The sequence below is a fragment of the Hyla sarda genome, chromosome 9, assembly GCF_029499605.1.
Source record: "Hyla sarda isolate aHylSar1 chromosome 9, aHylSar1.hap1, whole genome shotgun sequence".
Taxonomy (NCBI): domain Eukaryota; kingdom Metazoa; phylum Chordata; class Amphibia; order Anura; family Hylidae; genus Hyla; species Hyla sarda.
Window position 1 is genome coordinate 7,586,767 of NC_079197.1, and position 20,889 is coordinate 7,607,655.

General features: G+C 42.2%; 1 protein-coding gene across 4 annotated transcripts in view; it reads left to right on the forward strand.

Moving 5' to 3' along the window:
• EXD3 (exonuclease 3'-5' domain containing 3) overlaps nt 1-20,889 on the forward strand; it is a 243,628-nt gene that overhangs the window by 49,492 nt on the left and 173,247 nt on the right. For all 4 annotated transcript variants that reach the window (XM_056537736.1, XM_056537734.1, XM_056537737.1 and 1 more), the window contains 4 exons: nt 4,049-4,100; nt 9,689-9,755; nt 17,169-17,233; nt 20,251-20,418. In XM_056537736.1, the coding sequence (XP_056393711.1) occupies nt 9,728-9,755; nt 17,169-17,233; nt 20,251-20,418 (261 nt within the window). In that variant the 5' untranslated portion in view covers nt 4,049-4,100; nt 9,689-9,727. The remainder of the gene's footprint in view (nt 1-4,048; nt 4,101-9,688; nt 9,756-17,168; nt 17,234-20,250; nt 20,419-20,889) is intronic.

The window sequence follows — 20,889 nt, forward strand, 5'->3', positions numbered from 1 at the left end:
GCAACAGCTGGAGGCACCTTGTTTGGGGAAACACAGGCTTAGATACTCTTCCCATTTCCTGACTCTTTGTCGCGCTCACATGACTCCCCAGGGCAGTGACAGATTTGGGGCCCTGACTCTGTGGCGTCCTCTGGGGGTCTCCTCCAGTGCTCCCCCCTGGCTTGGCTTACAAAGCTGCTTGGTGTCACTTTGGGCCTGTGGTCCAGGGAGTGTGACAGATGATACATGGTGGAAGAGGGGGGTCAAGGGAGCATCACCCAGCTGCTGGATTCAGGAAAAGGAGGCAAGGCCATCCTGACAATATTTACAAAGCGTCAGTCACAGCGGAGCTGCCGTCTCAGTGTGACAGGGCACTGTTTAATGAGGCAGAGTAACGGATTACTTAACACAGCAAAGCTATGGAGGCATCTGCTCCCCTCTTGTCTGCAAGTCGGCACATTAACATAACTGTGGAGGCCGCGCTCCAATCGCATGACCAATCCGGAGAACAATTAGGGGTTTCCTTTTCTGCAGAGCGTCCTGAGGCATCCGGCTGCCATCCCTGCCCTGCATCATGGGAGTACATGCCTCTGGGAGAACACACCTGCATCCTCCATCCCAGGCTTCCTCATGGGGGCATATACCACCAGGATCACACTGCATCCACAATCCAAGGCTTCCTCATGGGGGCACATACCACAGGATCACACCGCATCCACAATCCAAGGCTTCCTCATGGGGGCACATACCACCAGGATCACACCGCATCCACAATCCAAGGCTTCCTCATGGGGGCACATACCACCAGGATCACACCGCATCCACAATCCAAGGCTTCCTCATGGGGGCACATACCACCAGAATCACACATCTGCATCCACCATCCAAGGCTTCCTCATGGGGGCACATACCACCAGGATCACACACATGCATCCACCATCCCAGGCTTCCTCATGGGGGCACATACCACCAGAATCCCACACCTGCATCCACCATCCCAGGCTTCCTCATGGGGGCACATACCACCAGGATCGCACACCTGCAACCACCATCCTAGGCTTCCTCATGGGGACACATACCACCAGGATCACACACCTGTAGGCACCATCCAAGGATTCTTTATAGGGGCACATACCACCAGGATCACACACCTGCATCCACAATCCAAGGCTTCCTCATGGGGGCACATACCACCAGGGTCACACACCTGCATCCACAATCCAAGGCTTCCTCATGGGGGCACATACCACCAGGATCACACACCTGCATCCTCCATCCCAGGCTTCCTCATGGGGGCACATACCACCAGGATCACACACCTGTAGGCACCATCCAAGGATTCTTTATAGGGGCACATACCACCAGGATCACACACCTGCATCCACAATCCAAGGCTTCCTCATGGGGGCACATACCACCAGGGTCACACACATGCATCCACCATCCCAGGCTTCCTCATGGGGGCACATACCACCAGGATCACACACCTGCATCCTCCATCCCAGGCTTCCTCATGGGGGCACATACCACCAGGATCACACACCTGCATCCTCCATCCCAGGCTTCCTCATGGGGGCACATACCACCAGGATCACACACCTGCATCCACCACCCCAGGCTTCCTCATGGGGACACATACCACCAGGATCACACACCTGCATCCGCCATCTCAGGCTTCCTCATGGGGACACATACCACCAGGATCACACACCTGCATCCACTATCCAAGGCTTCCTCATGGGGACACATACCACCAGGATCGCACACCTGTAGGCACCATTGTTATTCTGGGCTATGTCTGAAGTACATGGGGTGTCACTGTGTACCCATTCTGTGTTCATTGCAGCATTGTGTATAGACCAGGACATTATGGAGTTCTCCATCTTTCACTGCCCTTGTACATATTAATAGGTTAATCATCTTTCTATCAAATATATTGTGAGCAGAGACTTATACATTAATCGGTCCAATGCAAGTGCCAGTCTATATTCTACATTATGTCACTTAATAGAAATTGCAGGAAACTCCCATTCCTTTTTAATGCAAGGCAAGGAATGGTGCTATTTGGACCAATAATCTGTCAGTGTTCCCCAACCAGTGTGCCTCCAGCTGTTGCTAAACTACAGCTCCCATCATCACCAGACAGTTTAAGGTTGTATATAGCTTCTGGCAGCATCTCTCTTCTTTCTTAGAGGAGCTTCCTGACCCCTTTATTAACCCCATATGCTTAAAGAGGACAACCCCCCTTTAAGTAAAAACAACTTTCTGGATGCCATTTGGTTTTTTGATCATGATTTTTCCTAAAAGCCGATCCTTGATCTCATTCTTCTCTTTATGAGTCACCGAGGTCCAGGCATATTGTCGGCCTTCATCATATCCTCCTCATCCTTTATCCTTCATGCTATCAATGTGGAAAGTTTTATTGCTTCTATGTAAAAATATCTGAGCTGCAGTAACCCTATAATCTTTATTTATTTTTGTTTTTTTGTTGGCTAGTATTTGAATTAGCAATGCTGCAGTGTAAAGCATTGGGATGAACAGAGGAGGACAGAAAAAAACCTTTTCAAAGGAGAGAGGAGACTTAAAGGGGTACTCCCGTGGAAAACTTTTTTTTTTTTTTTTTTTTAAATCAACTGGTGCCAGAAAGTTAAACAGATTTGTAAATTACTTCCATTAAAAAAATCTTAATCCTTCCAGTACTTTTTAGGGGCTGTATACTAAAGATAAATCCAAAAAAGAAATGCATTTCCTTTGATGTAATGACCACCGTGTACTCTGCTGACCTCTGCTGTCCATTTTAGGAACTGTCCAGAGCAGGAGAAAATCCCCATAGCAAACATATGCTGCTCTGGACAGTTCCTAAAATGGACAGCAGAGGTCAGTAGAGAGCACTGTGGTCAGGACATCAAAGGAAATGCATTTCTTTTTTGGATTTCTCTTTAGTATACAGCCCCTAAAAAGTACTGGAAGGATTAAGATTGTTTAATGGAAGTAATTTACAAATCTGTTTAACTTTCTGGCACCAGTTGATAAAAAAAAAAAAATACATAAAAAGTTTTCCATGGGAGTACCCCTTTAAGATGTTAGGGCCCAGATATGAGGATGAGTCCGATGATGATGCAATGAGGATGATGAGGATGTGATGAGGGGCCCTATGAGGATGTGATGTGAGAGCCCGAATGTAATGAGGGGCCCTATGAGGATGTGATGTGAGGGCCCGGATGTAATGAGGGGCCCTATGAGGATGTGATGTGAGGGCCCGGATGTAATGAGGGGCCCTATGAGGATGTGATGTGAGGGCCCGGATGTAATGAGGGGCCCTATGAGGATGTGATGTGAGGGCCCGGATGTGATGTGAGGGCCCGGATGTAATGAGGGGCCCTATGAGGATGTGATGAGGTGCCCTATGAGGATGTGATGCGGGGCCCTATGAGGATGTGATGTGAGGGCCCAGATATTATGAGGGTCCCTATGAAGATCTTATGAGGGGCCCTATGAGGATGTGATGTGAGGGCCCAGATGTGGACCTAAGGACTCTAATTGTCAAAGGTTTCCAAAGCTCAGGTGCAGCACAAGAGGAGACCTGGAGATGAAGAATTTAAGGTTTTTCTAGTTTATACAGATGATAGCAGATTAGAATGAGCAGCTACTCCATAAATACACACTATATCAGTAGTCTCCAACCTGCGGACCTCCAGATGTTGCAAAACTACATCTCCCAGCATGCCCGGACAGCCAGCGGCTGGGAGTTGTAGTTTTGCAACATCTGGAGGTCCGCAGGTTGGAGACCACTGCACTATATCATAAGGAATAGTGTTCTCCTGCAGAACTACAACTTCCATCATGCAAAACTACAACTCTTACAACTTTGTCAGGACGTTGAGTGTTTTGGTTTTGCAAACGCTGCGGGTTGAGGAACACTGATCTAGAAGGATGGGGCCCTTAATTTTATGTTTACTTTCACTTTTGTATACATCCCCTTCTCATTGGTTCCCATTTAATGCTGCATTACTTTCTGTTTCTCTTCACCTTTCCCTGTTTTCAAGCTATTCTTTCTCTTTCTGTACAGATTTAAAACTTTTCCTGTATACCTGGAAGCCACAGAAATTGCCTGATCGAGAGTAAGTGATTACATTTTTTATATGACAAGTTTTAAGGGAATGTTAGGTCTTTGTGCTGATATTTATATCTTTATAGTTGTCGAGGCAACAAATAATTTTTCTGCCTACAGCCACCACTAGGGGGAGCTTAGCAGCAGACTGCATACTATGTTGTCATCTTACATACATCATGTAATGAGCTCCTCCTTGTGGTGACTGTCAGAATTGAAGCATCTATCTGTTCTATGCAGGGGATTTGGAGTGCTACTGATTCTAAGAACTAAGACTGTGTTCACACCTGCATTGAAGGCTCCATAAAGTCAGTGGAGACTGTCAGGGGCCTTTAATGCCCAGCATGCATTGGATTCACTCACGCCATTCTTTCATTGTTCTGCTCCAAATGAAAAGACAACTCAGAAGTGAACAAAACAAGGGGCATGTATATTTTGTGCCAGAATAAAGATGTTTTCTGCTCCCAAATACACCTGCAATACATCCACAAATTATGCTCCCTTACATTACCCTTAATAGGAAATATTCCTTGTAGTTTATATACATATATACACTGCTCAAAACACTAAAGGGAACACTTAAACAACACAATGTAACTCCAAGTCAATCTCACTGTCCACTCAGGAAGCAACACTGATTGACAATCAATTTCACATGCAAATGGAACAGTCAACAGGTGGAAATTATAGGCAATAAGCAAGATACCCCCAATAAAGGAGTGATTCTGCAGGTGGTGACCACATACCACTTCTCAGTTCCTATGCTTCCTGGTTGATGTTTTGGTCACTTTTGAATGCTGGCGGTGCTTTCACTCTAGTGGTAGCATGAGATGGCCCCCCCAAAGAAATGCCACCCCACACCATTAATGACCCACCGCCTAACCAGTCATGATGGAGGATGTTTCAGGCATGTGCTCAGTGTGAACCTGCTTTCATCTGTGAAGAGCACCGGGTGCCAGTGGTGAATTTGCCAATCTTGGTGTGCTCTGGCAAATTCCAAACATCCTGCACGGTGTTGGGCTGTAAGCACAACCCCCACCTGTGGACGTCGGGCCCTCATACCACCCTCATGGAGTCTGTTTCTGACCGTTTGAGTGGACACATGCACATTTGTGGCCTGCTGGAGGTCATTTTGCAGGGCTCTGGCAGTGCTCCTCCTGCTCCTCCTTGCACAAAGGTGGAGGTAGCGGTCCTGCTGCTGGGTTGTTGCCCTCCTACGGCCTCCTCCACGTCTCCTGATGTACTGGCCTGTCTCCTGGTAGCGCCTCCATGCTCTGGACACTACGCTGACAGACACAGCAAACCATCTTGCCACAGCTCGCATTGATGCCATCCTGGATGAGCTGCACTACCTGAGCCACTTGTGTGGGTTGTAGACTCTGTCTCATGCTACCACTAGAGTGAAAGCACCGCCAGCATTCAAAAGTGACCAAAACATCAGCCAGGAAGCATAGGAACTGAGAAGTGGTCTGTGGTCACCATCTGCAAAACCACTCCTTTATTGGGGGTGTCTTGCTAATTGCCTATAATTTCCACCTATTGTCTGTTCCATGTGAAATTGATTGTCAATCAGTGTTCTTCCTGAGTGGACAGTGGGATTTCACAGAAGTAAAGCAGATGCACCAATCACATGTGACTTGTTTTCTGGCATGGTTGGAGTCTTGTGATAATTGAATTGTGTGAATTGGGCCTTAAAGAAATCTGAACCATCTTAAAGGGGTACTCGGGTGGAAGACCATTTTTTTCTTCTTCAAATCAACTGGTGCCAGAAAGTTGAACAGATTTTCAAATTGCTTCTGTTAAAAATCTTAATCCTTCCAGTATTTATCAGCTGCTATATGCTTCACAGGAGGTTGTGTAGTTCTTTCCAGTCTGACCACAGGACTCTCTGCTGACACCTCAATTCATGTCAGGTACTTCCAGAGCAGGAGCAAATTCCCATAGAAAACCTCTCCTGCTCTGGACAGTTCCTGACACGGACAGAGGTGTCAGCAGAGAGCACTGTGCTCAGACTGGAAAGAACGACACAACTTCCTGTGGAGTATACAGCAGCTGATAGGTACTGAAAGGGTTAAGATTTTTATATAGAAGTAATTAAAAAATCTGTTAAACTTTCTGGCACCGGTTTATTTGAAAAAAATTGTTTTCCACCCGAGTACCCCTTTAATGACTCTCATTGAAGAGACCCAGACTTGCAGGTAATGCTCCCCGGGAGAAAAGTAGAGCCCCGCTCCATACCGATGACGGTTAAGAACCTCCGAACTTCTGTCGACTTCTGGGCGACTCTTCCCTATGACGTAGGCTTCTTCCTTCTGGAGGAGAACAAATCTGCATATATCTGAACCACAAGATATTACATTGTATAACTTTTTCGGCACATTGATTAGATTAGGCCAATTAAATACTGGAGCTGTTCATGGCAGCTAATTGTTACTGTAAGTGGATGGGAAGATAGTAGATCAGTGTTTTCCAAACAGTGTGTCTCCAGCTGTTGCAAAACTACAACTTCCAGGATGCTGGAAGTTGTAGTTTTGCAACAGCTGGGGGCACACTGTTTGGAAAACACTGATAGATATATTGTGTTGGCTGCTCCTATGGAAGCCGGGGCTTTATTTTGCTGTACATTTTAGTAATGTACGTCATCCAGTAGAGGGCACCACATCCTAGTATACCCAGCATGTCCTACAACAGAGGGCCCCATCCTTCAGGACCTTGTGAACCACGTTCAGCTTTGAGTGGCAGGAGGCGGATTCAGCTTGAAAATGAAGCAGAGAGGAATTCCAAATGTGGACAAATACAAAATCATAAATTTGCAAATATTTCATTCAGATCAGAAATATGACACTAGTTTCTTATCAGAATATATAGACAGGGATATATATATATATATGTGTGTGTGTGTGTGTAAGTAAATTTGAGTAGCCATATTAGTCCAGTGATGCAATGTATCTATAGCAGGATAATTTATGGCCTATCTTAACGTGAATTCTCCACATCAATTGTCGTAACCCCTACATATTTGTGAGATTGTATTGTAACCGGTGTCTTCTGCTTGTGATATTTGCTTTGGACTTGATAAATGGAGGAATCCCGAAAGCTTGTCTCTACAAAATTCTTAGTCCAATAAAAAAGGTATTACAAGATACTGCAACATTTTTTGATTTGCATATATTTGGCACCCATGAATTTTTTTCAAGAAAATGAAGTATTTCTCACAGGAAAGGATTGCAGTAACACAGGTTTTTCTATACACATGTTTATTCCCTTTGTGTGTATTGGAACTAAACCAAAAATGGAGGAAAAAAGCAAATTGGACATAATGTCACCAAACTCCAAAAATGGGCTGGATAATATTATTGGCACCCATAACTTAATATTTGGTTACACACCCTTTGGAAAAAATAATTGAAATCAGTGTCTTCCTATAACCATCAATAAGCTTCTTACACCTCTCAGCCGGAATGTTGGACTACTCTTCCTTTACAAACTGCTCCAGGTCTCTTATTGGAAGGCGCCTTTTCCCCACAGTAATAATAAGATCTCTCCAGAGGTGATCAATGGGATTTAGATCTGGACTCATTGCTGCCGCTTCAGAACTCTCCAGCACTTTGTTGTCATCCATTTCTGGGGCTTTTTTTTACGGATGTTTGGGGTCATTGTCCTGCTGGAAGACCCAAGATCTCAGATGCAAACCCAGCTTTCTGACACTGGGCTGTACAGTGCGACCCAAAATCCGTTGTTAATCCTCAGATTTCATGATGTCTTGTACACATTCAAGGCCCCCAGTGCCAGAGGCAGCAAAACAACCCAAAACATCATTGACCTCCACCATATTTCACTGTAGGTACTGTGCTCTTTTCTTTGTAGGCCTCATTCCGTTTTTGGTAAACAGAATTATGTGCTTTACCAAAAAGCTCTATCTTGGTCTCATCTGTCCACAAGATGTTTTCCCAGAAGGATTTTGGCTTACTCAAGTTCATTTTAGCAAAATGTAGTCTTGCTTTTTTATGTCTATGTCAGCAGTGGGGTCCTCCTGTGTCTCCTCCATAGTGGGGTCCTCCTGTGTCTCCTCCATAGTGGGGTCCTCCTGTGTCTCCTCCATAGTGGGGTCCTCCTGTGTCTCCTCCATAGTGGGGTCCTCCTGGGTCTTTTCCATAGTGGGGTCCTCCTGGGTCTCCTCCATAGTGGGGGTCCTCCTGGGTCTCCTCCATAGTGGGGGTCCTCCTGGGTCTCCTCCATAGTGGGGTCCTCCTTGGTCTCCTCCATAGTGGGGTCCTCCTGGGTCTCCTCCATAGTGGGGTCCTCCTGGGTCTCCTGCCATAGCGTTTCATTTCAATTAAATAGTTAAAGCATAGTTCGCGCTGACACTGATGCTCCCTGAGCCTGCAGGACAGCTTGAATATCTTTGGAACTTGTTTGGGGCTGCTTATCCACCATCCGGACTATCCTGCGTTGACACCTTTCATCAGTTTTTCTCCTCTGTCCACACCCAGGGAGATTATCTACAGTGCCATGGGTTGTAAACTTCTTGATAATGTTGTGCACTGTGGACAAAGGCAAATCTAGATCTCTGGAGATGGACTTGTAACCTTGAGATTGTTGATATTTTTCCACAATTTTGGTTCACAAGTCCTCAGACAGTTCTCTTCTCCTCTTTCTGTTGTTCATGCTTAGTGTAACACACACAGACACACAATGCAAAGACTAAGTGAACTTCTCTCCTTTTTATCTGCTTCCAGGTGTGACTTTTATACTGCCCACACCTGTTACTTGCCCCAGGTGAGTATAAAGGAACATCACATGCTTGAAACAATCTTATTTTTCCACAATTTTGAAAGGGAGCCAATAATTTTGTCCAGACCATTTTTGGAGTTTGGTGACATTATGTCCAATTTGCTTTTTTTCCTCCCTTTTTTGGTTTAGTTCCAATACACACGAAGGGAATAAACATGTGTATAGCAAAACAGGTGTTACTGCAATCCTTTTCTGTGAAAAATGCTTCATTTTCTTGAAAAATGTCAGGGGTGCCAACATTTACGGCCATGACTGTATGTTTATTTCATTATTATAATTTTTTAATTAATAATAAGAATAATATAAAGATTGTTATTAATATTTATTTAATATGTAATAATTACATATTATTGTATGTGTGTATGTGTATATATATATATATATATATATATATTTATATATTTTTTTTAGTTTGAATCCAATAAATTTATAGAGACCAGCATTGCCATTATGTATTCCAGTACATTTTAAGAAATTCACTTTTAGGTTATTTCCTATCGATGTCTATAAAGTTTCACTCGGGCCACCAATTCTTTCCAAAGTGACTGCAAAAGTTTTCCGCATTTTCTGTCTCTGCCTCGTCCCTTTTTTATTCTTCCTCACCCAGCTTTCTAAGATGCCATCTTGTTCATGTCATGCAATGATTTGTATTGCTTCAAAGTTAGCCATTGAGTCTTCTTGGAAAGCTTCTTCTCCAGTTATGTTTGCACCCACCTGTCTTATGAAGTAGGACACACATTGGGGATTTTTTTGTTACTTTGGCAAAAATTCTTATGGGCTTATGGTTTCTTGTTGTCTTCATAGGAACGTGCAAGAGTAAGGTTAATCTTGGAGTCCTTGGATATGGAGTATGTGGGGAGCAGCAGAGCCGGTGAGTCGTGGCCATCTTTTGCTGTCACCTGCAGACCTATAAATATTTCATAGATACATTGTATGAAGCTGAAGTCCTGTTTTGTCTGAAATGGATACAATTATAGCAAACTCTCAGCAGTGTAGTAAGTATTAGGCCTACTGCAGTTGTCTCCAAACTGTGGGCCTCCAGATGTTGCAAAGCTGCAAATCCCAGCATTCCCAGACAGCCAACAGAGTTGTAGTTTTGCATCATCTGAAGGTCTACAGTATGGGAACCAATACTGTAGACTAATACACTATAGTAACCAATACTGTAGACTAATACACTATGGTAACCAATACTGTAGACTAATACACTATAGGAGCCAATACTGTAGACTAATACACTATGGGAACCAATACTGTAGACTAATACACTATGGGAACCGATACTGTAGACTAATACACTATGGTAACTAATACTGTAGACTAATACACTATGGGAGCCAATACTGTAGACTAATACACTATGGTAACTAATACTGTAGACTAATACACTATGGTAACTAATACTGTAGACTAATACACTATAGGAGCCAATACTGTGGACTAATACACTATGGGAACCAATACTGTAGACTAATACACTATGGTAACTGATACTGTAGACTAATACACCATGGTAACCGATACTGTAGACTAATACACTATGGTAACCAATACTGTAGACTACTACACTATGGTAACCAATACTGTAGACTAATACACTATGGGAACCATTACTGTAGACTCATACACTATGGGAACCATTACTGTAGACTCATACACTATGGGAACCAATACTGTGCATTAATACACTATGGGAACCAATACTGTGCACTAATACACTATGGGAACAAATACTGTGCACTAATACACTATGGGAACCAATAATGTGCACTAATACACTATGGGAACCAATACTGTGGACTAATACACTATGGGAACCAATACTGTGGACTAATACACTATGGTAACTAATACTGTAGACTAATACACTATAGGAGCCAATACTGTAGACTAATACACTATGGGAACCAATACTGTAGACTAATACACTATGGGAACCAATACTGTAGAATAATACACTATGGGAACCAATACTGTAGACTAATACACTATGGGAACCAATACTGTAGACTAATACACTATGGTAACTGATACTGTAGACTAATACACCATGGTAACCGATACTGTAGACTAATACACTATGGTAACCAATACTGTAGACTACTACACTATGGTAACCAATACTGTAGACTAATACACTATAGTAACCAATATTGTAGACTAATACACTATAGTAACCAATACTGTAGACTAATACACTATGGTAACCAATACTGTAGACTAATACACTATGGGAACCAATACTGTAGACTAATACACTATGGGAACCAATACTGTGGACTACTACACTATGGGAACCAATACTGTGGACTAATACACTATGGGAACCAATACTGTGGACTAATACACTATGGGAACCAATACTGTGGACTAATGCAATATGGGAACCAATACTGTAGACTAATGCAATATGGGAACCAATACTGTGGACTAATACACTATGGGAACCAATACTGTGGACTAATACACTATGGGAACCAATACTGTAGACTACTACACTATGGGAACCAATACTGTAGACTACTACACTATGGGAACCAATACTGTAGACTAATACACTATGGGAACCAATACTGTGGACTAATACACTATGGGAACCAATACTGTAGACTAATACACTATGGGAACCAATACTGTAGACTAATACACTATGGGAACCAATACTGTGGACTAATACACTATGGGAACCAATACTGTGGACTAATACACTATGGTAACCGATACTGTAGACTAATACACTATGGGAACCGATACTGTAGACTAATACACTATGGGAACCGATACTGTAGACTCATACACTATGGGAACCATTACTGTAGACTCATACACTATGGGAACCATTACTGTGGACTAATACACTATGGGAACCAATACTGTGGACTAATACACTATGGGAACCAATACTGTGCACTAATACACTATGGGAACCAATACTGTGGACTAATACACTATGGGAACCAATACTGTAGACTAATACACTATGGGAACCAATACTGTAGACTAATACACTATGGGAACCAATACTGTGGACTAATACACTATGGGAACCAATACTGTGGACTAATACACTATGGTAACCGATACTGTAGACTAATACACTATGGGAACCGATACTGTAGACTAATACACTATGGGAACCGATACTGTAGACTCATACACTATGGGAACCATTACTGTAGACTCATACACTATGGGAACCATTACTGTGGACTAATACACTATGGGAACCAATACTGTGGACTAATACACTATGGGAACCAATACTGTGCACTAATACACTATGGGAACCAATACTGTGGACTAATACACTATGGGAACCAATACTGTGGACTAATACACTATGGGAACCAATACTGTGGACTAATACACTATGGGAACCAATACTGTGGACTAATACACTATGGGAACCAATACTGTGGACTAATACACTATGGGAACCAATACTGTGGACTAATACACTATGGGAACCAATACTGTGGACTTATACACTATGGGAACCAATACTGTAGACTACTACACTATGGGAACCAATACTGTAGATTACTACACTATGGGAACCAATACTATAGACTACTACACTATGGGAACCAATACTGTGGACTAATACACTATGGGAACCAATACTGTAGACTAATACACTATGGGAACCAATACTGTAGACTAATGCAATATGGGAACCAATACTGTGGACTAATACACTATGGGAACCAATACTGTGGACTAATACACTATGGGAACCAATACTGTGGACTTATACACTATGGGAACCAATACTGTAGACTAATACACTATGGGAACCGATACTGTAGACTAATACACTATGGGAACCAATACTGTAGACTACTACACTATGGGAACCAATACTGTAGACTACTACACTATGGGAACCAATACTGTAGACTAATACACTATGGGAACCAATACTGTAGACTAATACACTATGGGAACCAATACTGTAGACTACTACACTATGGGAACCAATACTGTAGACTACTACACTATGGGAACCAATACTGTAGACTAATACACTATGGGAACCAATACTGTGGACTAATACACTATGGGAACCAATACTGTGGACTAATACACTATGGGAACCGATACTGTAGACTAATACACTATGGGAACCAATACTGTGGACTAATACACTATGGGAACCAATACTGTAGACTAATACACTATGGGAACCAATACTGTAGACTAATACACTATGGTAACCGATACTGTAGACTAATACACTATGGTAACCGATACTGTAGACTAATACACTATGGGAACCAATACTGTAGACTAATACACTATGGGAACCAATACTGGAGACTAATACACTATGGGAACCAATACTGTGGACTAATACACTATGGGAACCAATACTGTGCACTGATACACTATGGGAACCAATACTGTGCACTGATACACTATGGGAACCAATACTGTAGACTAATACACTATGGTAACCGATACTGTAGACTAATACACTATGGTAACCAATACTGTAGACTAATACACTATGGGAACCAATACTGTGGACTAATACACTATGGGAACCAATACTGTGGACTAATACACTATGGGAACCAATACTGTAGACTAATACACTATGGGAGCCAATACTGTAGACTAATACACTATGGGAACCAATACTGTAGACTAATACACTATGGGAACCAATATGGCAGCCACTACAGCCTCCAGAGGGATAACCACCCAGCTTTTCCATTTTCTCCTACATTATAAATGTTTCTTATTAGCACAGATAGCTTTCTCGCCCTGCCCTAAGTTGTCACCTACATTTATACACTGTATCAGGTTGGAGTCCTGCTTTATATGAAATAATTACAATTATAGAAAACGCTCAGCAGTGTAGTATTAGGCCTGTAGCAGTGTGCCAGCTTTTGCTAAACTACAACTCCCAGCATGCCTGGACAGCCAACAATGGGAGACCACGGATCTTCATTATGTCTGTTTACATTTCATTGTTTCCAGTCACTGACAGCAATCAGAAATCTTGGAAAATGAAACACAAAATATATTAGGAAGTTGTTATACGATGGTTAAAAGAGTTATCCTAAGATTACAGCTTATCACCTAAATCAGTGTTTCCCAACCAGGGTGCTTTCAGATGTTGCAAAACTACAACTCCCAGCATGCCTGGACAGCCTTTGGCTGTCCAGGCATGCTGGGAGTTGTAGTTTTGCGACACCTGGAGGCACCCTGTTTGGGAAACACTGACCTAAGTGATAAGCCGGACCCGCAATGATAATGATAAGATTGACCGCAACGCCATTCAAACAGGGGCACCGGAAATCAAACATGTGCACTGCTGTTCCATTTACTTGCTATAGGACTGGTTAAAGGAGTACTCCAGTCCTGAAAAACGTATCCCCTATTCTAAGGATAGGGGATAAGTTTCAGATGGGAGGGGGGGGGGGGGGGGGTCCGACTGCAGATCTTAGGATAGGGGAAACGTTTTTCAGGACTGGACTATAGCACTTGGTGCATCCATCAGTCACGTAAGAGTGAATTGCACAGCAATGCATATGTTAGTGCCCCATTCACACATGGGACTCCATTGGACTCCTGTTATCATAATCAATTGGGGTCCCAGTGGTCAGAATCCCACCCATCCGATAGGTCACCTGTTCTGTCCCCTATAAGCTCCATCAAGGGCATATGTACCAAAGTGGCTATGGGGCCCTTGAAGAGAGGAGGCCCTGTCCTGGTTGGCAATAAATGGTTCAGATCTCCTCACTGCAGGGAAATGCATTGTCAGCGGATTAAAGGAGGGGGGTATAGACCACTGGGTCATGGAAAGCAAAAGGGGAAATAAACACTTTTCTGTCCTGGGGCAAAGTCAGACACCATAATAAGAGATCCATTTCAATATCTTCTATGTACGGCACTGAGCTTCATAAACCTAATTTATTCTCTGCGTTCTTTCTTCTCCGGAATTATGGTTTTCACTTTATTTGCATCGAAGGGTTGACGCACTTTTGGCTATCCTATGCTAGACTTAAAAGGGTACTCAAGTGGAAGTGTTTTTTTTTTTTTTTATCAACTTGTGCAAGAAAGTTAAACAGATTTGTAAATGACTTCTATTAAAAAAAAAAATCTTTACCCTTCCAGTACTTTAAAGCAGCTGTATGCTACAGAGGAAATTCTTTTCTTTTTGAATTTTTTTTGTCTTGACCACAGTGCTCTCTGCTGACATCTCTGTCTGTATCAGGAACTGTCCAGAGCTGGAGAAAATCCCCATAGCAAACCTGTGCTGCTCTGGACAGTTCCTGACAGGGACAGAGGTGTCAGCAGAGAGCACTGTGGACAAGACAAAAAAGGAAATTCAAAAAGAAAAGAATTTCCTTTGTAGCATACAGCTGCTAATAAGTACTTGAAGGGTAAAGCTTTTTTTAATAGAAGTCATTTACAAATCTGTTTAACTTTCTGGCACCAGTTGATTTAAAAAAAAAATTTTTTTACACCGGAGTACCCCTTTAAAGGGGTACTCCACTGGCCAGCGTTCGGAAGTAAATATTCCGAACGCTTTTTTCATGCTGCGGGGGTCGACCACGCCCCTCATGACATCACGACCACGCCCCCTCAATGCAAGTCTACGGGAGGGGGCGTGACGGCCGTCACGCCCCCTCCCATAGACCTGCATTGAGGGGGCGTGAACGTGATGTCACGAGGGGCGTGGCCGACCCCCGCAGGGCGAAAACAGTATTCTGAACATTTACTTCCGACGCTGGCCAGTGGAGTACCCCTTTTTAAATCTATGGCGGTTGTGTTCTGGGGTAAATTTTGGCTGGTATATGTTTTATGCATCCTTTGCGTTGAGACGCCTCCTGATAATTCCCACCAACTTTTTTGTAAATATGTGCAAAATTGGGAAAAGTCCCATTGTGTCCAGGTTATAAATGACAGCCCAGATGGATTTTAAGGACCTAGAGTACAGGATGCAGAAGCTTCATCTGTAAATGTTGTCTATAAATCAGGGGGATATGGTGGGTTCAGTCTCCGCACATCCCCTCCATGTCCATCTGTTTACAGTAGGGCAGGTCTGCAGTGTAACCCAGAGCCTGCGGATTGATCATTTATCAGCGCTAATATATGTGTGAGATCAGTCACAGATCAGATGTGTTTACTGACCCCGCGGCCTCGGGATTTAGTGGAATTCAGCCTGTTTGGTAATGCGGCTGCATTAATCTGCTGTCTGTATCTTTTCCCTGTCATCCCCTCTGATCCCATCACAATGCAGCATCTTCCTGTGCTTTACTATGTTCCCCCCCTATGTCACCTCATTTGTTCATCCCCTTCCCCGGCCTTAGACACAGACATGACATCTAGCAGTGTCATCTAACCAGGTCATGTATTTTCAGGACCATTGCACTAAAAAGTAAGATTAAAGCGTTTTCCGGTCTTATGTAAACACCGCTTCATCACTGTAGGGCTAAAAGTTTTTTGCAACTTCCTAATAGACTTTGGTTGGAATTGATTAAAGGGGTATTTCAGGAAAAATTTTATATATATATATATATATATATATATATATATATATATATCTCAACTGGCTCCAGAAAGTTAAACAGATTTGTAAATTACTTCTATTAAAAAAAAATCCTAATCCTTTCAGTACTTATGAGCATCTGAAGTTAAGGTTGTTCTTTTCTGTCTAAATCCTCTCTGATGTCACCTGTCTCTGGAAACGCCCGGTTTAGAAGAAAATCCCCATAGCAAACCTCTTCCAAACTGGGCGTTTCCCGAGACAGGTGTCATCACAGAGGATTTAGACAGAAAAGAACAACCTTAACTTCAGAAGCTCATAAGTACTGAAAGGATTAAGATTTTTTAATAGAGGTAATTTACAAATCTGTTTAACTTTCTAGAGCCAGTTGAGTTATTCATATATATATATATATATATATATATATATATATATATATATATATATAATATATAAAAAAGTTTTTTCCCGGAATACCCCTTTAAACCTCTTATGTGGTACGTTTTTGTGCAAGCCTCCTTTTTGAGCAAAAAGTTTCCACTTTTCCCAATTCTGCACATTCTTTTTATATTCTTATATGCCAGTGGTCTTCAACCTGCGGACCTCCAGATGTTGCCAAACTACAACTCCCAGCATGCCCGGACAGCCAATGGCTGTCCGGGCATGCTGGGAGTTGTAGTTTTGCAACATCTGGAGGTCCGCAGGTTGAAGACCACTGTTATATGCTGTCAGTATTTTTATGTTTTTTGGAATGTATTCAATTTCTTTCATGTTTCTCAACAGAACAAGATCTCTCCCTTATTATATCTGCGGTGAACATTGCCTGGGCACAAAAAAATGTGGAGCAGGTAATGGAGTTTCCATGCAATGTGATCAGCCTAGTGGTGCCCAAAGGTGGAAGAGTTTGTCCCTTTTGAGCACAATTTTATAATATATATTATTAACATATACAAAAAAGATGTCTTTTGATTTGATGAATACAAATAATAAATCACATATTGTAAATACATTATATTACTGATAAGATTTGCAGCTGTCCAGAACTGCTCTCACAATTCTGCTGGTGAGGTCACTGTGTACATACATTACATTACTTATCCTGTACTGATCCTGAGTTATATCCTGTATTATACTCCAGAACTTCTCTCACAATTCTGCTGGTGAGGTCACTGTGTACATACATTACATTACTTATCCTGTACTGACCCTGAGTTATATCCTGTATTATACTCCAGAGCTGTACTCACTATTCTGCTGGTGAGATCACTGTGTACATACATTACATTACTTATCCTGTACTGACCCTGAGTTATATCCTGTATTATACTCCAGAGCTGTACTCACTATTCTGCTGGTGAGGTCACTGTGTACATACATTACATTACTTATCCTGTACTGATCCTGAGTTATATCCTGTATTATACTCCAGAACTTCTCTCACAATTCTGCTGGTGAGGTCACTGTGTACATACATTACATTACTTATCCTGTACTGACCCTGAGTTATATCCTGTATTATACTCCAGAGCTGTACTCACTATTCTGCTGGTGGGGTCACTGTGTACATACATTACATTACTTATCCTGTACTGACCCTGAGTTATATCCTGTATTATACTCCAGAGCTGTACTCACTATTCTGCTGGTGGGGTAACTGTGTACATACATTACATTACTTATCCTGTACTGATCCTGAGTTATATCCTGTATTATACTCCAGAGCTGTACTCACTATTCTGCTGGTGGGGTCACTGTGTACATACATTACATTACTTATCCTGTACTGATCCTGAGTTATATCCTGTATTATACTCCAGAGCTGTACTCACTATTCTGCTGGTGGGGTCACTGTGTACATACATTACATTACTTATCCTGTACTGATCCTGAGTTATATCCTGTATTATGCTCCAGAGCTGCAGTCACTATTCTGCTGGTGAGGTCACTGTGTACATACATTACTTATCCTGTACTGATCCTGAGTTATATCCTGTATTATACTCCAGAGCTGTACTCACTATTCTGCTGGTGGGGTAACTGTGTACATACATTACATTACTTATCCTGTACTGATCCTGAGTTATATCCTGTATTATACTCCAGAGCTGTACTCACTATTCTGCTGGTGGGGTCACTGTGTACATACATTACATTACTTATCCTGTACTGATCCTGAGTTATATCCTGTATTATACTCCAGAGCTGTACTCACTATTCTGCTGGTGGGGTCACTGTGTACATACATTACATTACTTATCCTGTACTGATCCTGAGTTATATCCTGTATTATGCTCCAGAGCTGCAGTCACTATTCTGCTGGTGAGGTCACTGTGTACATACATTACTTATCCTGTACTGATCCTGAGTTATATCCTGTATTATACTCCAGAGCTGTACTCACTATTCTGCTGGTGGGGTCACTGTGTACATACATACATTACATTACTTATCCTGTACTGATCCTGAGTTATATCCTATATTATACTCCAGAGCTGTACTCACTATTCTGCTGGTGAGATCACTGTGTACATACATTACATTACTTATCCTGTACTGATCCTGAGTTATATCCTGTATTATACTCCAGAACTGCTCTCACAATTCTGCTGGTGAGGTCACTGTGTACATACATTACATTACTTATCCTGTACTGATCCTGAGTTATATCCTGTATTATACTCCAGAGCTGTACTCACTATTCTGCTGGTGAGATCACTGTGTACATACATTACATTACTTATCCTGTACTGATCCTGAGATATATCCTGTATTATACTCCAGAACTGCTCTCACAATTCTGCTGGTGATGTCACTGTGTATATACATTACATTACTTATCCTGTACTGATCCTGAGTTATATCCTGTATTATACCCCAGAGCTGTACTCACTATTCTGCTGGTGAGGTCACTGTGTACATACATTACATTACTTATCCTGTACTGAGCCTGAGTTATATCCTGTATTATACTCCAGAGCTGTACTCACTATTCTGCTGGTGAGGTCACTGTGTACATACATTACATTACTTATCCTGTACTGATCCTGAGTTATATCTTGTATTATACTCCAGAGCTGTACTCACTATTCTGCTGGTGAGATCACTGTGTACATACATTACATTACTTATCCTGTACTGATCCTGAGTTATATCCTGTATTATACTCCAGAGCTATACTCACTATTCTGCTGGTGAGATCACTGTGTACATACATTACATTACTTATCCTGTACTGATCCTGAGTTATATCCTGTATTATACTCCAGAACTGCTCTCACAATTCTGCTGGTGATGTCACTGTGTATATACATTACATTACTTATCCTGTACTGATCCTGAGTTATATCCTGTATTATACTCCAGAGCTGTACTCACTATTCTGTTGGTGAGGTCACTGTGTACATACATTACATTACTTATCCTGTACTGATCCTGAGTTATATCCTGTATTATACCCCAGAGCTATACTCACTATTCTGCTGGTGGGGTCACTGTGTATATACATTACATTACTTCTCCTGTACTGATCCTGAGTTATATCCTGTATTATACCCCAGAGCTATACTCACTATTCTGCTGGTTATTATTAGTAATTAGTTATATAGCTTGTTGTCAGGTTTCCTGATCTCCTGTACTGGGAGATTTTCTGATTGCTGTGATATTGGTTGAAGTCTGGCACAGATCAGTCACTTCTCATCTTGCCATCAGTTATACAAGTCCTGTTGATGGTCGGCGGCAGCTATCACTTACCTCGAGTATAGCGGTCAGCAGGATGGCACCAGTCATGGCCTTTTTTGGTAAAGAAATATTACATTCCAGTTCACTTACAGGACCTGTGTTTGTGTCTTTCTGAATCCCATCACAGGTTCGGGAAAACTTGAGACAGTTCATAATGACAGCGGACAACCCGATGACTTCTCTCCTGGACTTGCTGGATCACTATAACGGCACTAAAGGAAAAGGGAACAATCTGGCGAATTTAATCGTTTGTGAATTTCAGACATGGATAAATGACCATCCAGAATGTCAGCAGGTTGGGGGATGACATATTTACTTACTGTACTACGAATAAATTCCTTTGGGTCCTATTCACACGTACAGTATTCTGCGCAGATTTTATGCGCAGGATTTTATGCTGCAGATTTCAGTGTAAACTAATTGACAGAACACCGCATCAAATCTGCGCAGGATACTGTATGTGTGAATACACCCTTAGGGTACGATCACACGTACGCAGATTTGATGCGCAGGATTTTCTGCTGCAGATTTCAATGTAAACTAAGTGACTGAGCACAACTTCTGCAGTTACAAATGCTGCGCATCAAATCTGCGCAGGATCCTGTACGTGTGAACGCACCCTTATAGTGATTAAATTATGGTGCAGGCACACCACATTTTTGCAATACAGTTCCTGTATCAGGTTTTTGATGAAAAACTGATTCTTCCAAACTAAACTGTATCAAAACGTGTGTAAAAATTTCAACCCTAATACGGTTAAAAATTG